The sequence below is a fragment of the Mustela nivalis genome (genome assembly GCF_964662115.1).
Source record: "Mustela nivalis genome assembly, chromosome: 7".
NCBI classification, from domain to species: Eukaryota; Metazoa; Chordata; class Mammalia; order Carnivora; family Mustelidae; genus Mustela; species Mustela nivalis.
In genome coordinates this window covers 108,420,012-108,442,417 of record NC_139026.1, presented here as the reverse complement: position 1 = coordinate 108,442,417, position 22,406 = coordinate 108,420,012, and the positions used below count along the sequence as shown (strand labels likewise).

General features: G+C 35.9%; 1 protein-coding gene across 23 annotated transcripts in view; it reads right to left on the bottom strand.

Moving 5' to 3' along the window:
• The window catches only part of WNK1 (WNK lysine deficient protein kinase 1), a 143,072-nt gene that overhangs the window by 28,662 nt on the left and 92,004 nt on the right, over nucleotides 1-22,406 (bottom strand). For 15 of the 23 annotated variants that reach the window (XM_082737986.1, XM_082738003.1, XM_082738002.1 and 12 more), the window contains 6 exons: nucleotides 19,655-19,743; nucleotides 17,188-17,407; nucleotides 16,074-16,407; nucleotides 15,016-15,203; nucleotides 6,865-6,948; nucleotides 715-858 (listed from right to left, as the gene is read on the bottom strand). In XM_082737986.1, coding sequence (XP_082594112.1) covers nucleotides 715-858; nucleotides 6,865-6,948; nucleotides 15,016-15,203; nucleotides 16,074-16,407; nucleotides 17,188-17,407; nucleotides 19,655-19,743 — 1,059 coding nt within the window. Of the gene's footprint in view, nucleotides 1-714; nucleotides 859-6,864; nucleotides 6,949-9,067; nucleotides 10,298-15,015; nucleotides 15,204-16,073; nucleotides 16,408-17,187; nucleotides 17,408-19,654; nucleotides 19,744-22,406 lie in introns of all 23 variants that reach the window. The other 8 variants (XM_082737997.1, XM_082738006.1, XM_082737992.1 and 5 more) reach the window with 2 other exon arrangements.

Below are 22,406 nucleotides of genomic sequence, written 5' to 3'. Positions count from 1 at the left end.
AAGTAGGTAAGTAAGTACCATATTTCACTGATTCTAGGATGCAATCATCCCTTTCTACCATCTGGTCATTTTAACATTTGTGAAACTGAGACACAGTTTGTAAATTAATGGTGTGTCAGTACTTGGTTACATAAAATAATGGTGCGTTTCATAATTTCAGTTATCTGTCTGAAATACGACAGAAACAATACACTGTGCCAAAATACAAGGACAAGCCCCAGTGTTAAAGTTAAAAAAAGGCCATTCAGTAAAATATACCTTCCAAAGTGATTAGAAAGATGACTTAAACACAATTCCATAAAAGGGTTTTTTATAACTTACGGTCAGTAGGCAATGGAGGAAACAATGCATAAATGTACATGAAAAATACAGCACAGCTGTAAACCTAGAATATTAGGTATAGTTGACACAATTCTACAAAATGTCCAGGTTCAGCTACCAAAGCAGTTATTTAACCCACCACGATTCAAATACCTGTCAAATGGCCTTTGGATTAACAAACCTAAAAGTTAAACATTTTTGGATTGTGAATGCTGTCAGTATGTACCTATTTACAGTAACCAATACATGTGCACAAAAGGAACAACTGTCAATTTATTTCTGTGGTAAAAATAACCAACGTCAGTATTCATCATTAGAGAAGATGGAAACCTATCCATGAGAAAGTTATATGGAGATTCTTTTTTAGTGTCTATTTAGGAATTGAGAGTTTACCTGTTTTCCAGCTGATACTTGGGGCAAGACCTGTGGAGCTTGAGACTGACTGACTGGTTGCGCAGTAGTGGCCTCACTGGAGGCTGATGTCTGTGAATACTGCACTGTCTGTTGAGGAGGTGCTGTCTGTTGTACTCCCTGCTGCTGAAAATAAAATAGAATTATTCAGTTTTATTTCAACTCATTAACAGCCTGGCTCTAAGGAAATATGTTTGCCTAAGGTCTTCTGCATGTGTCAATGACAATATTAGTAATAAAGACATGCATAAATCCAAATTCAACAATTCCCTTTTATATTTCTCTTTTTCCTCTGCTATTCTTTCATTGTGATGGTACAACCAAGAGCAATTAACCAATGTTTCAAAATCAGAGTCACCACTGGTTCTTCACCTATCATCCCTCTTACTCCAATAGTAAGTCATTCACAAAGATCTTTAGATAACATATCCAAATAGATCCTCTCTCCTCCAACCACTGCTCCCCATTTTTTTACCCTCTTTCCTGGTATCACCTCTTACAATTTGATCCTATATCAAACAAATCCAATCTCCTATTTTAATCTTTCTCTTACTGTATTTTATCAACTGTGTAACTAATTTGAAGAACGGTTCTGATTACAGCCACAAAATATTGAGAAAAGCATTGAATGTGGAATTTTAGCTTTACCATTTACTAGCTGTAACACCTGAGAGACTGTTCGTTTTACTGCCAAGAAGATTCAACGTAGGGAAAAGGGAGTAAGTGACATTTAGGAATCAAACATGCGCTAGACATTCTGGTATAATACACTTAACACATGGCACGTAATTGTAAATTTTGTAATAAATTAATGGCTCTCTTGAGCCCAGCAAAAATCTGAACTTCATAGCTGACTTTCAAGACTCTCTAATACTTGTAAGTAATTTAAAATTATTGTTAACGGAGCACCTGGGTGGCTCAGTGGGTTAAAGCCTCCGCCTTTGGCTAAGGTCATGATCCCAGGGTCCTGGGATCAACCTCTGCATTGGGCTCTCTGCTCAGCAGGGAGCCTGCTTCCTCCTCTCTCTCTGCTTACTTGTAATCTCTGTCAAATAAATAAATAAAATCTTAAAAAAAAAAAAAAAAAAAAGAAATACCCTGGCCCCATATCTCAGAGGCAACCACTATTAATGGCTTGGTCATCTCCTTTATGAATTTTTTTTCTGTATATAAGTGGTCATTTCTTTAAAAAAGCTTTTATTTTATTTGACAGAGAAGGAGAGTGTATGCACACAAGCAGGGGGAGTAGCAGGCAGAGGGAGAGGTAGAAGCAGGCTCCCCACTGAGCAAGGACCCTAGGATCATGACCAGAGCTGGTGAGATGCTTAACCTACTAAGCCACTCACACACCCTATAAGTGGTCATTTACACACAATGACATATTTGTTTTTTGAAACAAAAGCATGCCCATTCTATAAATACTGTTCTCTAATGTGCTATTTTCATTTAATTTATCAATGGCATCAATATCCTAATAATGAACATTTTGGTAGTTTTTTTGGGGGGGGCACTTAAAATAATGCTACTACCAGTATCTTTTTTTTTTTTTTTTTAAAGAAGATTTTATTTATTTACTTGACCGAGATGGAGGCAGAGAGAGAGAGCACAAGTAAGGGGAGTGGCAGGCAGAGGGAGAGCGAGTGGCAGACTCACTGCCAATCAGGGAGCCCGATGTGGGGCTTGATCCCGGGACCCTGTGATAATGACCTGAGCTAAAAGCAGACGCTTAATGATTGAACCACCCAAGTGGCCCTTGGCTTTTAGTTTAAAACCAATTCTGTCAGATACTGTCTATAAACATTTCCAACTATATATACACTATTTTAAGGTCCTTACAGGCACATGCGTTTTCACATTTTATTTTATTCCATTAACATTTTTTTGGTTATTGTTCAAAATAAAGCCTGTAATATGGAAGTACGATAAAGGTTCAAATATATGTTGACTCCCTTCTTTATTAAGGGAAAGAGGGAAATTTGAGGAAAAAATTCCCACCTTATACACAGGCATATGATTACCTCTCCCCGCTATTAATGCAGAACCAATATACACATTCACTTATTTACATTCTAGCTAAACTGAACTAAAACATCTGTTTCTGTTTACTTTGTGCTTTTTACCCCCTCCTTCCCTTTGGTCTAGAATATTGTTTAGTCTTAGCATCTGAGTATAACTTATAATCAGAGTCCAGTTTAAATGCTATCTCTTTCATAAAGCCTTCCTTAACCCCCTCTCCCTGCTTGAAAGTGATGTAATTTCTCTCCTTTAATGGCATAACTGGGAAGTAGTTAACTGGTGGGTTGTGCAGTTAGGCAACTTGGATTTAAATTCTGTTTCCAACTCTTATAAGTTGTTTAAGCTTGGATAAATTATTTATCTTTTCCAGATCTTATCTCAGCCTTCCCATCTGAAGGCTGAAAATAATAACAGTATACTTATAGGGTTCACACAAAAATTAAATACAAATACAGGCAAAGTGCTTTGCACATTGAATATAATCTTATCTACTACGCTTATTTGTTTTGTAGGAGTTGGCAGATATGTTTACTAGATTATTTAGGCTCCTTTGAAAGTAGTCACATCTTATCAGTCCATCTTGATAGACCCTCAGTGCCTATCTAGCACATGGCCTTTGGGAGCATGAACTCAATTAGGAAATAATTTATATAGTTAGTGGTGTGTGTGTATGTGTATGTGTGTATGTGTGTGTAAACTGGCAAGAAAGAACAGTTTTATAGACATATACCATCACTCTGTGCTTAAATAAGAGTGAGAGGCACGTTTGCCAATTTTACTTTAGAGCCTTTAGGGAGAAGTGGCACCTCTGAGTAGGCCAGGAGAATATAGTGGTCTTTTGTGCACAATCCCACTGGCTAATATTCAGCACTTCAGCCAAACAGGTACTGTTGCACACAGCAATTCAGAATCATGTTTTTTAACCTGTCCCATGAAACCAGTTCAAATAGCCTATAAGGAAGGACTATACCGTGTATGTTGGACAAGGAAGGGTACTTGATGAAAAAAAAATGTTCATGAGCATTAGTTGAACAGAAAGTTAAATACATGAAGACTCTACATGGTTCTTTGGAAGAAATTATTAAGCAAGCTGGGTTATAGCCTGTATGGCATATAGCAAAGAAATACTAAGTGTTCTAGTAGGAGGAAGTTACTTTTTGGTACCTCATTAATATACAGCATAGCACTAGAAAGGACTCTTGCTAAAAACATGAGAAAAGCAATCCCCTGGGTGGCTCAGTTGATTGAGCGACAGCCCTCAGGCTCAGGTCATGATCCTAGAGTCTCTGGATCGAGTCTATCAGGCTCTCTGCAGAGCAGGGGGTCTGCTTCTCCCTCTGACCTTCCCCCTCTCATGCTCACTCATTCTGTCTCAAATAAATAAATAAAATCTTAAACAAAACAAAACAAAGCAAAACAAAACAGCAATCCCTTATTGTTTACATTCCAGAAACCCAGGAAAGAAAGTAAATTTTAGCTAAGTACATTTCTTTCCTCACTCTAATAAAACTAGAGATATGGTTTTGTAAGATGGGGCTGGAAACTGATAGTCGGTAAAGTGAAACTCATCTCTAAAAATAAATTCCACTTGGGGCACCTGGGTGGCCCAGTTGGTTAAGCGTCTACCTTCAGCTCCGGTCATGATCCCAGGGTCCTAGAATAGAGCTCCAAGTTGGGCTTTCTGCTCAGTGGGGAGTCTGCTTCTCCCTTTCCCTCTGCCTGCCCCTCTGCCTGCTTATGCTCACTCTTTAATAAATAAATAAATTAATCTTAAAAAAAAAAAAACCAAACCAAAACAACTCCACCCATATAGTACAAAGGGCTTACAACCTTTAGGAAAAAAAACACAGGAAACCCCAGTAGCTTCTTAAGCACCTCTGCAGAATCAAAAGTCCCTGTAGAACTTTAATACAGAAAAAACTCTTACTATTTTAGAAATACTGAATTCTGACTTGTAGTTTTTAGTTCTATCCACTTACTGGCTATGTAATCTTGAAAAACTCAAGTATTCTAGACTGCATACACTTATGTAAATTGAGGGCTCAGTTTTATGATTCTACTCAACTTAAATACCATCCTATATTTAAAATAATTCATAAAATAAAGCTACCTTAAAAAAGCATCACTGACATATAAATTTTGTATTACAGCAACAGCCCTATTTAGTTACATTTTTCCCCCCAGAAGAGTCAACTAATTCTTTTAACCTGTTATCTATGGAATTGCCCTCCTTTACTGCCACACTACCCACCTTTACCCCCACATATTTTTCTTACCAGTCAACTAATATCTTCATTTGTTAATAAGTATACACATACATGCTCACATATAAAATATATAAGGAAAAGGAAATTTAATCTTTTCCTTTGGAAAAGGAAAAAACAGAGTACACACTTAAATTTGCTCAGCTTTCTAATGTTGGGTGTGTCCACAGATAAACAAGGACAGTGGTATCCATGATAGTGTTTCTGTCCTCAAACACCTTTATGTAACTTTTAATTTGTAAATTCTTTTTTTTCAGGTTGGCTTGATGTCTACCATGGGGTTCAATGCAGAGCTTGAACTCATGATCCTGAGATCAAGACCTAAGCTGTGAAAAGAGTCAGACACTTAACTGACTGAGCCACCCAAAGGCCCCTTTGGTTGTATTCTTATTAGGGATTACTAATACAATTAAAATACAATCTGTTGGGCGCCTGGGTGGCTCAGTTGGTTAAGCAACTGCCTTCGGCTCAGGTCATGATCCCAGAGTCCCAGGATCGAGTCCCACATTAGGCTCCAGCTCCATGGGAAGTCCGCTTCTCCCTCTGACCTTCTCTCCTCTCATGCTCTCTCTCAAATAAATAATTAAAATCTTTCCAAAAAACCCCACAATTTGTTGCGGTTGGGAAAAATATGACTACTTAAATTTAATTATATACAGATTCGGCTACTTGTCTGAAAGAGCAAGAGCAAGACAAAGCAAATTCTATGACAGGGCTGTTGGTCACCAAATAAATGTACATATAAGCAAACTAATCTTTTTTTTTAAAGATTTCATTTATTTGTGATAGAGAGAGAATGAGACAGAATGCACAAGGAGGGGGAGCAGCAGGCAGAGGATGAAACAGGTTTTCCACTGAGCAGGGAGCCTGATGTGGGGCTTGATCCCAGGACTCTTAAGATCTTGACCTGAGCCGAAGGCAGATGTTCAACCGAGTCACCCTGGTGCCCCAACTAAACTAATCTTGTACAAGGAACATTTAATCTTAAACTAGTATCAAATGATTGTATGATCACATGCTGGACTAGGAGGGGACTATTTTGTAATAGGAAAAGCTCTGTTTAACAAATTAATAGAAAGAGAAACCAATTTATGATTTGGCGGTTGGAAAAAACACTTCGTAGGAAACTATCAAGGAAATAGTCCATCAGGAGGTTTTTATGATACATGTAGTGGCTAACAGTTAATAAATAGTCAATAGTGCCAAAAAAAGCATTATTCCCATGCAGATAATTACCATTAACTAATATCAATAATGAACTACAGATGTTTAATTTTAGAAATAGTAGTTTTGCTGTTCAATACATCAGCGCAGTACTAATTTTTTGAGCTCCTTGAACACTGGGGAATTATATTCCCCAAATTAAAAGTGCAAAAAATGTTTAAGAAGCTCCTAAAATAGCTGTTCAGTTTCTCTTCGCTTAAAATCTGATACCCCATCTCACAAATTAGAAATAATTAAATAGGAGTTTAGCATTATTAGAGTCAAATACTATGAAATGGCAAAATGCTCATAAAAGGATAAGTCACAAATATAAAAACAAAATTGATATTCTCTGGATTGTTAAATTGTTTAGAATCATCTATTTCACAAGGCAGATGAATAATGTATCAGTTAACAATGATTCTTTTGAATTTCAATGCTGTGTCTAACTCAGCAGATAGTTTAAAAAGACTTAATGTCTTTTAGATTTTCTAAAATGTTACTGAACACAAGAAATGTTGTATCTCTTGATTTTCTTTCAAAAACATAGCAAGCCTTTATTTACATCAGGAATGTAATTCATGAAAAGATATTAAGCAGTGTTTTGGTTACAGATAATCCATAAAATGTAGCAATGAGTTGTTCTTACCTGCTGAGAATGTTGTATGGGTAGGGAAGATGGAACGCCTGTTAAGCTACTTGAGGATGGTTGACCCTGGCTTTGCCCCTGTGCCTGAAGGAAAAAGTGAATACAACAAATTAGCGAAGCCCTAATTAAGTATATAGAGAGGTCAGGATTTTGCAATAAACATATAAACTCCTGAGAGTTTGCTTGTGCAAAATAAAACAGCAGCTTGATTAAGCTAATCAATCATTAGTATGGGAGAGGCTGCTGGGGCATCTTTTATGAGAAAGGTTAGGGAAGGATTGTATCACAGATCATATTCTGATCCCACACAAAAACCACTGATGGTTAAAACCTAACCTACTACTGTTGTGCTCCGGCTATAATTTTACATGACAAAATACTAAAATTCATAATAAAATTCTTACTGAAATATAATAATCAGGAAAATAGTAGTATGACTACCGATGTGAAAAAATTCCATATCTGAACAATCAAAGACAAAAGGGGATTTGATAGTGCTAATTTGGTTCCTTTTGCTACTTCTTGTAGTGCCGAGGTGACTTCTACCAAAAATGTAAAAAACCTGTTATCATCACTAACCTAGAGTAACGGCTGTCAAAACTACAAGTGATTTTGGCCTCCCAGGGATCATTTGGTTGTCACAACTGAGGGAGGTGACTGCTACAGGCATCTAAGGATTAGAAGCCAAGGATGCTGCTAATAACCTACAATGCACAGAACAACCCACAACAAAGAATTATCCAACCTAAAACATTAGTAGTGATGAATCTGAGAAACCCTGATCTAGAAGGCGTCTAAGTCAAGTTAAATGAGGTGAGAAATCCTGTATTCACAGGATTTTTTATAAAGTAAGTTAAGGAAATGAAAAGGCCCACCTTTGGCATTCAATTTCAGTTTGGAGGGATTTCTCTTTAAGTTTACTTGGATCTGACATTCTACTGCATCTTAATCACTACTAAGTATGCCTTCTTCCTGCAGTAGGTTTGGAAATGAACCACCTGATATTTTGCTTTGGAATGTTTAAAGACGAATGGCTGGCAGTGCATTAGGATTTACAGTACAGGCGAACAACTGATGCACTAATGTGAGTATACTGCATGCCCGTGCAGCACAATTTTCAAGTTTCTGGATCTTGGCTTCTTAGAACTATTCTAAATAACTGATACTTTATGTACACTTTTGGGGCTGTTTATGCCTCTTATGAGGGAAGAACACAGGAAGAAAGTATCAAGAACATACAATATTTTGTTAAGAGTGGAAAATCTAGAAGATCCAAATGATGCCTTGAATATATAATTGGAAGTCCACTAGATTTTATAAGACTTATACATTTGATAAAATATATGGAATACATGAAAATAGTTAATACTGATTCCACTTGTTGAATTCTATTACGTCCATTACTTTGTCTTTATGTGCAGCAGAGTACATATGCCCATATATATAAATAACAAATTAACTTGTTGAGGAAAGAATCAAGGCCTGAGATACCTGTTTCTTAGCTTGCAACATATATCAGAAATTTGTAAAAACAAAACCCCACATTAGATTGTAACTTTGCTACTAAAAATCAGAATCAGTCAATTTTATGGATTAACATTTTATTTGGACATGTAATTTAGAGTGACTTGTTCAAATGATGCCATTTTAAAAGGCATTTTCACTTATTCCTAAATTCTTAAGATGTTTCCTTTTTGTTTTTTAACTAGTGAAAATTTTGTCTATTCCACACTAATGAAAATTTTGTCTATTCTTAATACTCTAAATTTCCCTATTTTCCATTTTTTTTTTTTTGGTTTTACAGAAAACAAGGTTATCTTTTCTTTAAAAACAAAAACAAAAACAAAAACAAAAACCAGTCATGTTTGTCTCCAGGGAGAAAAAAAATACTTCCCATTAGCATTTATAAATAATCAATACTGAGTTACAGCCATTTACATTTTCACTACAAGTTGAAATTATTCTATGTACAAATAGATTTTAACAAGTGACTAAAATTCTACTTTTTGTGTTCTCTTTCTCAAGGGTTTGCGCATATTATAGTTTGTTCTTATATACAAGTAGTTTATAAACCCCCCAAAAGGAGAAACTCTACTAATAAAATTAAAAATAATCCTTATAAATGGAAAGGACAGACAGAAAACTTAAATGTAATGATGCATAGTAGGGTAGTTTAAAAGAATTGTGGAAGTTTTCCTATAACCTGTGGATGGAGTGCAGATCCTCCTGAAGAAAATGAGGCAGATAAAACCTGCTGAGATGTGGTTCCTTGGGGGAAACAGAAGAAAAGTGGGGATTCTTGGAACACTGTCTGAGGCAGACGGATAAAGGGTAACGAGACGTCAGAGCCAAAAGGTGCAGCTGCTCCCCCTGTAGGGGGAGGTGACTGAAAATCACTGGGGTCTGAAGAAGTAATTTGTGAGGAATCACTGGAATATTCTGGGCTTCCTATTGGCCAGTTCTGTCCCATAGGCTCTACCACAGAAACGGTCAATTCTGGGGCATGGTAATTACGCTGTTCTTCAGTCACGGGCTGTAGACGACCATGTAATCCAACTGATTGAGGAGGTGGTTCTTCCTGATTCAAGTCCACTGCAACCTGTCGAGTTCGGTAAGCACGCTGAGGTAAAACTCCTCCTCCTTCTCCTGAAGAGGAGCTTGGAGTATGAACATGAAACTCAAATACACAATTGCTTCTGCTCTCATTGTTATGAGTTAATACAGCGGGTGCAGAATGAGGAACAAAGACAGGGTGAAATTTCAAACGTGTAGCATCTGTACTGATAGGTGCAGAAATACTAGAGAGGGGAGATCCTGGACTCAATCCAGAATCTAATCTTAAATTCTGAAGGTGTCCTACCAGGAAAGCCTGTCCAGATGGAAATTCAAAGACAGAACTTGAGGTAGGGCCCCCTTGTACTGGCTTCTGTTCAGGTATCTGTTTCATAGGACTTGACAGTAATGGTGAGTTGTATGGAATACCCTCATACTGTTCTGTCACCTGGGCCTGGTAAGCTAGATATACCGCTTCCTGAGGAATATAATAGTGAGCTTCTTCTGGAAGTACTAGTCCAGGTCTATAATCACCGTGAACTTGAGTTGATTCAAACATAGGATGGACCTGTATCTCACATGGCTCTCCAGTTACTCTACTGGCTGTAGTGCCCAACATAACTACAGCCTCTGGTGTCCAGTTACTTGGGCTGCCACCAGGTGGAAGAAGATTTTGGCCAACAGTCCTCAGCAGGGGTTGGAAGTGGCGAGTTTGGGCTTCCAAGAAGGAGGTGCTCTTACGCCGCTGGGCAATGGCCACCTTCGGTGGACAGGTGGGAGGTGGTGAAAAAGAAACTGGACGTTCATGAATAGTTGGGAAAAATATCTGTGATTCTGGGTATGTTGGGGTCCCCCCACACGGATGCGCCATGGACTGAGGCTGTATCAACATGAATAAGACAAGTAATTCATACATTCATATGTGAAATTACAGTAGACATGCAAAACTGGGTAGCTCTGTGTAACCCTATGAAATGGTTACACCAAATTTATAATTAATAAATAACAATGCTTTTGGAAATTATGTGCATAGTAAAAATCCATTAAATACATCCAGGGTCAATAAAGTTATTCTGTGGGACTCTTGGCATCAGATAGGAGCTGCTTTTCCACAACATCCTCTCTCAGAGGAAATGGAAGAACTTTCTAAGTGTTTATTGTTTTTACCACCAATAAGTATTCTTACTCTTAACACATAATGTAAATTACATCAATGGAAAAAGAGTTCAAATAGTAAGAGTTAAGGGAAGACAGTAAGACAATATAAGCCCAGGTTTTTAAAAAGGTAAGATACTTAAATTTAAGCTGCAATACAAAGTTTTCCTATACTCTGTGTTCTTATTATCCAGTGCTGTGTTACAGGCTCCAGTGTCATTTTCTTATCAATTAATCATATGCCTTCTAACTAGAAATCAAAAGAGGTATTTCTGGTGGACAGCAAAAAACACACTACTGACTACTGACAGTAAAGTACTTTTCACATCTATCCCAGACTAGATGCAGTTAATTTCACTACATGAAAAATGTTACAGATGCCAAATCACTGCATGTCCACTTTTCTGATCCTAGTTAAGGGTTGCGTAATTTGGTGTTCAAATCAAGTGAAAAGGATAATATAAATAACATGGACTTAACAGCACTTTTTATATACAGAGGCAGTTCTACACATAAGAATCTAAATTCAAAATCCTACCTTGCCAAATGCAAACAGTGTACTTTCATGGATTCTTTTTAAAAAGAGCAGATTGGTTTCATTCTTTTATAGGAATGATCCCTATCAAATTAGTAAAATAGCTTAACTGTTACTTCTTCACAACAGCTAAAAGAGGGCCTCTATTTTAAGCCAGAATGTTATATTTTCCTCTTTATTCAAGGAGAGTCCCGAAGTCATAAAATATTATATAGTTAATCATTCTCCTGAGTAAAAATCTGAAGATTCTGGTATTGAATATAATTAATCAAAAAATTAACTATATTCTCTATCTGAAAAAGCAGCAGCAAGGTCCCACAGTGTTTAACAAAACTTTAAAAGACGGATCTTTTACAGATATAAATGGGGCCAAAGAAAATCTTATAAGTACTACATGTATATCTAATATACTCATTACGGTCAAGATCCCACCTTCTTTAAGAAAAAAATTTCCACAAGGGAACATGTGGCCTTTTAGTTTGCCAACACACCATTTTAAACAGCTAACAAATTAAAAACCAACTTTCACTCTTTAATTACTCTTCACTATGGGGAAAAAAGAGACTCATACAGCTTCATTAATGTCTCTTTAGACTAAAGTGAAGAGAAAATGTATTTGGGTTATTTCTGATAAAGAGAAAATTTGCTTTTGATTAAGCCAATGAAGTAATATGTATTCTTTACTAATGTATGAAAATGCAAAGATTTGTACAAGTCAGTTGAAGAATATAATAAAAGCCAAATTTTATTGTGTACATATTCCTATGTGCCCAGGGCATTATTCGCATTCTCTCTCATTACCTCCTTGCTTCCCCACTGACCCCCTTAAAGCCTTGTAACAAAAAAGTTTCCTATGGGAAGAACAGTTATTCTGAAAGCATAATATATTACTAAGTGTAGTCCTTTTATTTATTTAATTTTTATTACAATTCTTGATGCCTGGATGTATTCATTGGCAATAAATTTTCATTTGTCAGGAAGTTTATGGTTACATACAGTACTGACAAAGAGGGAAGGCAGGCTGGAGCGTCGGTGCTTGCGCTGAGAGGCAGAGTGCATAGGCAGGACACTCTCCAATGCTTTAGAAAGCTTTTCGGCAAAAGTTTCCTCAGGGGCAATCCGAAGGAGGGAAGGAGAAAGAGGTGCAGACAGCACTGGTGGTGGGGTGGAAGGAGCACTGGGAGAGATGCGGGACAGAGAGGGAACAGCAGAAAGATGGGGAACACAAACCGACATGCTACGGCCACGACGAGGCTAAACAGAAAACAAACACACACATGAAAAACACAGTACTTTGAAAACAAAATAACCAAATGTACAATGAAAATAGGGCATAGCTGACATAAAGAAGTGTTCCAACCTCCCTCAGTCCCACAAATCCAAGTTTTTTGAGGAGAGGTATAATTCCACAAAGCACAACTGGCAGATCACAACTATTCTCTCTATACTGTTGGTCAGATACAGGTTATCAACAACCATGATAATGATCAATTCTCTTCCTAAATATTCTGAAATAACATCAATTATTATGAATGTATGAATAAGAATGGCCGACTAAGGTAGTATAACAGGGAAAACAATGAATACTGGATTGCAGTTTTCTGCAAACTTATTAAAATTAAACAAGAGCGAAATGTTAGTTTAATGCACATTATAAGGTGTAGAAGATTTTAAGACTGGACTACTTTGTAGGAACTCTGGAAACCTCAGAAAAGGTTTTTCCATTTCTATTTTAGAAAGCATCAGCCTAAGAAAAGTTGCTGGCTCAGTATTTTATTTATTCCACTTCCTATCTTTATCTGTAAAGGGTAGAAAGTCATTTTCTGGTAGGAAAAGCATTAGCTTTCTAGAAGTAATTCACAATAGATACAGACACATTGTGTAGTTTTACTAAAGTAGTCAATGGAAAAGCATCTTATATTTGAATCTCTAAAGAGTAAATTGAACAATTTTCTGGCATATCAGAAATTCAAATTAAGTTTACAAAGTCTGAGGTGCCTTAACATAAAATTTTTATAACATAAAATTTTAATATAGCTACAAAGTAGTACACCTAATATTGTTAAGCTTGTCCTGAGCAAACTCGCCACTTTCTTTTAGGTACTGTGAGCTGTGTCCCTAATCATATTTTCTTTTCCAAAATCGGCTGCATAGAATCCACTGAGCCAAAATTGTGATCTACCAGTAGGAAGTATGAAAGTATCATTATACTTATCATACTTAGTTCATTCCTGGTTCTGTTTTTCTCCACACTTGTTTCTTTTTTACTCTAATTTTTTTTTTTAATTCCACATTGATATATTATTGTAAGCCACAATAAATTCTTTCTGGAATAAGAAATCATAAGGAATCATAAGATTAAAAAAATTCTCAATGTTTGATAACTCTTCATAGGCTACCTCCACATAATACTGTCAATAAAAGGCAAGGCTGTCATTAACAGTCTTTTAGAGCATCAATAAATACAGCTATGTTTGTGGCTCAAATATTTAAAATCTTCATAAATGATCATTCTATTCCCTTTTCTCAAACTGAAATGCCTAATGTTCATTACCATGTGATGAGGGAAGCCAAGAGATTAAAAATAGTTTTTAAAAAATCTAGTTATTATGATCCAAAGAAAATCAATTAGAATAATAGTAGAAATGGACATGAAATGCTGACAAATTATACGTTAGGACAAAGAAATTCATCTATATAGTCTTTGTAAGTCCTTCTACCCTACCTAATTATTTTAAAGGTCAGAAAAGTAGACTGTTAAAACAGTATTAATAGTCTGTGTTACTGTGGCCATTCATTTTGAGACCTAGACAATGCAGGACTGATGAATGGACTCTGAAACAAACAAACATCTTTTATTTCAAGCTGTAGGATAAACGAACAGAGCAAGCAGAAATTTTATTTTCTTAAGAGAGAAAGATTTTCATTTATTGCAGAGCAGAAATTCCATACATTCAGATTTAAAAGCTTTTTGAGAAAGAGAAAAAAAATCTATCTGCCTAAAGATCTCACTAAATAAGTGCTATACCAGTTATTCTCCAATTCTTTCATGAGGCAGATGATGTACTTTATTTACCTCTGAAGACTTCATGGAGTGTCAACAAAAGAAATGGGGTATTACCTGATCTATTTTAACATTTTCTATATGAAAAGCAAAAGTTACTAATGTAAAACATGGGTCTATGTGTGTGTGTGTGGGGGGGGTTAATATATATATATAAATGCATACAATATTTCAAGAAATAATCTCCATAAATTGATTCTGAAAATAAATCTGTAATAAAACAACACCAACTAAAGAGAAAAAGCAAATGAACGTATACTGGGGAGGAAATTTGTGTCTGACACAGACTTTAAGGCAGGAACACGCATAGCAACTGATGGTTAACTAAACACAAGCGCTAAATTAAATGGTCATACAAATAAAGGATTTCTTCACTTTACTCACATGCAGCATTCTATAATGGTTTGAATGTCTTACCTGTGTTTTATACAGTAAGAAATCTTACAAAAAATGCTCAGTAATTCTTTTAGTAAGTAACCTTTTGAAAAATCTTGTGCCCATCCCCAAATCATCTGTATGTCCAACTTATGCTGCTTTGAACAGTTTCAACTCTAAAGTGCTAAGAGAGCATTATCTTTAACCAAATGCAGATTACTCTAAATCTTATACATACTTTCTTCACATATGAATTTCAGCTAATTCTCACACAGTAATGTTTATGTCTTAGCCTGCCAGAACTATTCTAACTGTACTCTATAATAAACTTATTTCCTTCAGAAATATACCATTTATACTTTCTACTTCAGATTCCTGCTATTACTTGGGATAGTAGGAAGAATGTGAATTTAACACATTATCTACTGGCTCTGATTATAGGCTTACACTCTTTTATGCAGTTACTTACCACACTTGAGGGTGGATAGACCCCATGGGGCTGAGATTGTGCTTGGACAATAGAAGCTGTATGCCCTGGGAGTGTGCCAGTAGAATGTGCCTGTTCATGCTGGGACCCATATGAAACTGTCTGTTGGCTGCTCACTCGAGATTCTGTGAAGACAGAAGATCCTTGACCACTGTCAACCGTCCCGTCAGCTAAAGGAGAAATACATTGTCAAAAAACAGAAAGACAAATCACAAAATGGAGATTTATATTTTCCCATTACAAACCCAAGACTTTAGGGTTAGTTAGTTTTTTCTTTGCAAAGACCTAATCTAAATAAAAGATGAATACTAGTTTTTAACTAAGTCGATTTCTATGTTTAAAAACATGAAGGGTCCATATGGAAAAAAAGGTTTAATGTCTTTAAAAAAGGAAACAAAAAACATCATGGCTATTACAGAATCTTATTACCTGAAGAATGAGGGAAATAAAATGGAATGCTGTAAGCCACAAGTCTTAACTTTGGAGACCAGTGTGTTCTTTGTATTAAGCAGGCAGTTCAATAGAAAACTAACCACCTTGTCAGTTTCTAGTTTATACATCATTCAGCATTGCGAAGAAAAGCTGAACCAGACTAATGGGTTCAATCACAAATAGCTAGGATAAACTTGTTCATTTTTCATTATTAGTTACATTTCATTTTATTTTTGTAGATTGTAAATTTTTAAAAACATTCTGTATTTAAATCCCAGTTAGTTAACATACACTGTAATACTAGTTTCAGAATTACATTTTATTTTAAGGAATTGTGAAAAGTAAACATCTGCAAATTGGAACTTCCAAGATGTTGGAACCTGTAATACTATTTTATATCCTAACCATATTTCCTTACTGTCCTGTCCTTCTAGTCTATTAGTGATGGATATTAGAATAGAAACAAAAAGTAGACAGTGATCATTTCAAATTTCTTTTTATATGGTGGATTCATGATTCAAACCAAGAGCCTAGTGCAAAACGAACAAGATGAAAAGTCAATTAGGAGTATCCTGAGTATACTTGTGTGCACTTCCCAAAATACTTACATAACACAGATATACTAGTTTGTTGGTACTGTAGTTGTTGATGCTGATCCGCCTCAGGTTCTTCAGGTTCTACTTGTGTAGAAACTGAAGCTGAAGTGGTGGAAGCAGGAGGCATGCCAGTGCTGGCAGACGGGATCTGCTTGACTCCTGGCTGGGAAGTACTTGATTGTTGTTCTACCTGCTGTTTGAGACTGTTCTCTTCCTGCTTTCTTTTCTCTTGCTCCTCCCGCACCAACTGCCGCTGTTCTCGTTTTCTCTTAATTAATGACACTCTATCTTTGATGGCTTTTGCCATGGTCTTGTGATCACCTTCACAGACATACCCAGACTCTACCTACAGGATAAAAGAGTGCATTAGGAAGCAGTATGGTATCAAAAGAAAACAAATTAAATATAAAACAAAAAAGACACTTCTGGGGAAAGAAGTAGGAGTAAGGGAGAAGAGAAAGACCTCCACAACAACTGGTCTTAACCAAAATTGTGAAATTACTTATCTGCATTATGCATTTCTCATTCATTTTTGTAGATACTCACAGAGTGGGTATCATTATTTCTGTAGAAACTCAAGTAGTTATACTCTCACTTCTTAAAATAATAAACAATAAATAAAGCCAATAAGGCTCCTTTTATTCTAGTCACTCTATCTTGCTCATATGTAACTATTAATATTAACCCAGGTTGTTTTTACTTCTTTTCCCTAAGCAACAACTTAACCAGATAAAACAACTGTGATCAATACATGAAAGTTAAACACACACATATACAAATCTCTCAAAGTATAAAAAATTAACAATTACAATAAATATGCTTCATACCTGAGGCATATTCTCAGAGGCAACTTCTATTGAATAGTTATCATAAATTCTAGAAGAGATATTCTATGAGTATCTCTGCATATTAACTATTTTAGGCAAGCCTGATTGTTTTCTATAGTTAAGAGTCTCTTACAGTTTCTCTCCCCGTTTCCATCTTATTTTTCCTTCCCTTCCCATTTGTTCATCACTTTCGTTTCTTAAATTCTACATAAGAGTAAAATCTTTGTGATATATGGCCTTCTCTGAATGACTTATTTTGCTTAGCATAATACCCTCTAGTTCCATCCATGTTAATTTACCATTTCTTGAGCAACATCTTCTGGCACATCTCTTTCCAAGTCAAAGGAAAACTCAATAGCTTCATTGTCTTTGTATTTTCCCTTTAATTTCTTAATATCTTCAATACGTAGCCATAATTTAATGGCTATCTTTTCTCCATCATCTTCTTCTGCTAATTCTACCCGTACCCCTGTTTCCTCCTGGAAGAAGGCATGGTTCAAAAGGTCTTTGATAGAGTATCTTCCAAGGAGAGAGAAATGAAACAAAAACAAAACAAAATGACATTAGATTGAAAACACAATTTTTAAGTGTGGCTAATTATTCTAGGAATAATAAAGAAAGGCTGTAAAATATAAAAAAGGAAATTTTATAACTCATTTCTATATCGCTTCATGTGAATAGTGATTATAGCTTTACTCTCAAGTTATACAACATCACTTATAAATAAGAGCTGAGAGCAATACTTTTTAATCTAAGTGATCTAATCTCGTATTAGTTAACAATGTACTAACAATGGCAAGTAATATACAGAATGTCATAGCTTCAAAATACCACATAATTTATGTAGAATTTATAGTTAACAAATACTTCTCTTTTTTATGATCCTATCTGATCCTTGACCAATATCTAATGAGATATTATTTTCTGATTTTTAGGAAACAGAGGCTTAGAGAGGTGAAAATCTTGCTCATAGTTATAAGCCTCAAATGGTTGAATCAAAATTTGAAAGTAAGTTTTCTGATTTCTAGTTCTTTACCTTCTACTACAACTTTATTTATCACAATAAATTCTCTTTTAATTCCTTGTTCGACAATTTGCGTAATAGGCAAGAAGTCTGACTGTAGAATAATCTTTAGATAAATGGTTTCAAAATACCAGTAATCTAGTAAACTGTACCATCCAGAAAAGAAACAGAGTAGTATATTCTAAGACTGGAAACAAATATTCCTTTGTTTATAGTAAAAAAAAGTTCTTAAGAGAGATGAAGGACTCTCCTTTTCAAACATTGTGTATAAATTAGAAACCCAAACTAAATTTCTACTAAACAGCCTTAAAGATCATGATGTTAAGCTCTTCCAAATAACACAGTTATAAAAAGAGTATGAGACTGGAGAAGTGAAGATACTGAATTCTTTAATTTGGTTGATACACCTTATCACTCACATTGTTCAGGAGGTAGATTATGCTCAATTTACAATTTATATTTATACTTGCTAGTCTACTTTTTCTTTTTTGGAAGGTGAGTGGGGATGGTAAGGGTAGATTATTTTTTAAAAACAGACACTGGATCTTTGCCATGCCTAGCGGGTGATGAATCAGCTATATGACAGATCAGATACCTGCCACTCCTCTGAGAAAAGTCCTGTTAGTACAAATGACTAAGCCAAATCTCCTCCTAAGCTTTGGGCAAAGGTGTCTCTTTTTACTGAAAGGAATGCTGATGTTTTGCTCTTCAATTCTGGCATAATGTCAGCAAATCAAGATGTGTAGTTGAGCTGATTTTAAAAAGCCAAGATTTTATTTCACCTTTTAGAATTCAAGGGGTAAAGAACTAAGCAACAGATCTGGCTAGAGAGAGATTGAACCTTACTGAGTTTTATAAATCATGCTAATGCTTTATAAGTAGTTTATGTTCTATAAGTAGGTCTCACTGAATGTAACAGCTATGTTCAAGGTGGTTTTGGTTCACTTAAACTCCACCATATCACATTTTTACATTTCACTCTATCAAATCTCAATACTATCTTAAATGGATAGAACTCTTCTTTTCTTTTTTTTTTAAGATTTTTAAAAATTTTTATTACTTTTTTAAAAAAGATTTTATTTATTTATTTGAGAGACAGAGATCACAAGTAGGCAGAGAGGCAGGCGGGGTGGGTGTGGGAGGGTGGGTAGGAAGCAGGCTCCCTGCTGAGCAGAGACCCCCAATGTGGAGCTCAATCCCAGGACCCTGAGATCATGACCCAAGCTGAAGGCAGAGGCTTAACCCACTGAGCCACCCACGCACCCCTACTTTATTTTATTTTTAAAGATTTTATTTATTTATTTGACCGAGAGAGACACAGTGAGAGAGGGAAAGTGAGAGAGGGAACACAAGCAGAGGCAGTGGGAGAGGTAGATGCAGGCTTCCTGCTGAGCAGGGAGCCCTATGTGGGGCTGGATCCCAGGACCCTGGGATCAGGACCTGAGCTGAAGGCAGACGCTTAACAACTGAGCCACCCAGGTGCCCCTATTTTATTTTTTAAGTAAATTCTACACCCAGCATAGGGCTTGAATTCACCACCCTGAAATCAAGAGTAGCATGTCTACTGACTGAACTAGCCAGGCACTCCCAGAACTCTACTTTTAAAGATATTTACATGACATAAATAGAGAAATTAATCACAAGTAAAGTATTAAATACACTTTAGATTGAATATTGTATTCAGAGGATAATATTACATTTTAGGTTTTTAAGCAATACTGAAGTCCAAAGTGGCAACTTACCTTTCATCTTTGTTTTGCCGTATGCATCCTTCAATAATTTCCTTCACTTCAGGAATTGCTACTTTGTCAAAACTGGCAGGCTTCACCCCCTGAGAAACATGAAAATAGCAGCAGAAACAGATCAATAAAGGCAAGTTCTTTGAACTTTGATTCTGAATTGTCTCTTAAGGTTCTATTAGATTGTCTTTTCACCATCCTGGTTTTTTTCTGATTTGCCTGCAGGAGCTGGTCCACTGCAGGGACAGAGTTGGGTAGTGGCAATTTAGCTCCCATAAGAAAACAAGGAACAGTCAGATAGTGCAGTCACTTACTTCCATGGACTCCACCATATAAGTACAGAAAAACTGAGCCTGTTGTCACTATCTTTCTGCTGTGTTTCAGGTAAAGGAAGTTACTGGCTAAAGAAGTCTAAATGTTCTAAATGGTTAGATCTTTTGTGCAGCCTTGTTCCTTAACACATTAATCAACACAGTATTGAACTACTTTGAATAGTGAATCCATGAATGGGCATGAATTCACATGCTTAGTTTGGCAGGTATTCTATTACCACAGTACTCCAACAAACTCAACAAGTATAGGAGTTAAGGATTTGGACTGGTTTGGCATGATAAAAGAACAAATTGTCTTGTACATATGAAAACATAAAATGAAAAGTGATAGACTCAAATAAAAGAGGATTTCTAATTAATTTCAGAAGAAAACTCAATACCACTATAATATATAATACTATATAGTATTCTAGTAGTATTTTAGAATCTTCATAACATAAATTTTTTGCAAATAAAAATTTCATCAATGTGTGGAAAATATATGTAAGATGTAACAAACAATCTTGAAAGGTGACATGGAGAAAAACATCTCATTTTCTCTACCCACCGTAAGTAACCACATGGATTGATGCAGCTGCACTAATATACTGCCCAAGTAGCACTGTAAGTCTCTAAACACATAAAACACAAGGATTGGGAAATAAGGGAGAGGGACTAGAAAAGTTAGAATATAGTATATAAAGTTTAATCATCTATAGTCTCAGTGATAAGATAGATTAAAACAGAATTAGTGATAATAACTTGGTAAATCATATAACCTCTCATAGACGGAAATGAAATGCATCAAATGGTTAGCACTAAAAAGTCTTTAAGTACTGGAGTTGTGATGGGATAATTCTCATCAATTTTTTAATTGCATTATTCAAAACCCCTGATTTAGAAGATTCTACCTCTATCTCTAGGGCTAACTTTCTACACCAAGAAACTGTCAGTAGGGCTGGCCCTAAATCCATGCATTTAAAAGGTTAGTTTCTTTCTTTTTAAAAAAAGATTTTATTTATTTATTTGTCAGAGTGAGAGAGAGAGAGAGAGAGAGAGCGAGCGAGAGCGAGCACGCATGCATCAAGTCAGAAGAGGGACAAAGGGAGAAGCAGGCTCCCCACTGAGCGGGAATCCCAATGTGGGACCCTGGGATCATGATCTGAGCTGAAGGCAGATGCTTAACTGACTGAGCCATGCAGGCATCCCTTAAAGGTTAGTTTCTAAGTACTGACTAAAAGGTCACAATTTTCTTCAATCTTCTTATTTTTCAAATCCAGCTAAGTTTTCCCAACTGGTCCTTGTCACCATACAATAATTCTAATGAGAACAAGAAAATAATGTTGTTGAAGCTAAAAAGCCGCTTTAATTGAGCAAACTGGTATGGTAGTTCAGACTAAGGCTTGAGAAAATATGAACTGTTTTAAGAAAAAAATGGATGACACAGTCTAAAAGTCCTCTGGTAGTAGAGACACTGGAGATTTTGTGTTTGTTCGTTTTTAATGTTCTTCAACAAACATGTAAAACTGTGTAAAAAGCAAACTTTAAAGATGCTATTTATAAACATAATGTGAAGAGCAATCGAAAATACCTCATATTAAGTCTGCAGAACATTCACTATTGAATGAATTATCTAAAAGAATGTTCTTTGGTAAAACTGGAACACTTATACATATTTGGCCTTTACAGGTAGAGACAACTCAAGTATTACAGGAAAATGGCTAAAGCGAATATAGAATATGATTAGGAGAAATGCTTTTTCTATAAACATATATATTTTAGGGGAATGCAGTTTAGTCTTCTGGCAGTAAGACTACATATTAATAAAACTCACATGCATTGATTATATTAAAAGACTCCTGTTCTGATTTATAGGCATCTTGAAAAGATGATTTCAGATTCCTTGCCTAGCAAATGGGGATAGTATCTATACAACTTATATTCATGGCAGCTAGAATCAGATGTAGTATCTAGATTGAAAGCTCTCTGAATTAAGTTTGCTGATGTAAGGCCACTTTTGAATTCAGAGGCAATCTCCAAGGATCAGAAAGCTTAGGGCTAAAAGGAACAAAAGAATTCTCTTAATGGCTCAGTGGGTTAAGCCACTGCCTTCGGCTCGGGTCATGATCCCAGGGTCCTGGGATCGAGCCCCACATTGGGCTTTCTGCTCTGCAGGTAGCCTGCTTCCTCCTCTCTTTCTGCCTGCCTCTCTGCCTACCTGTGATCTCTGTCAGATAAATAAAGAAAAAATCTTAAAAAAAAAAAGAATCACCAAGATCTATAGTGAACCTACTTTCATCCTTGGTTATCGTTAAAAATAAGTAATACTTAAAAAAAAAAAAAAAGTAATACTTTTGTTAATCCTACCCATGCTAACATATTTACATTCACTGCTCTACAAACAGGAATTTCTACTAGCTGAACAAATGAGCTATATAATGTCA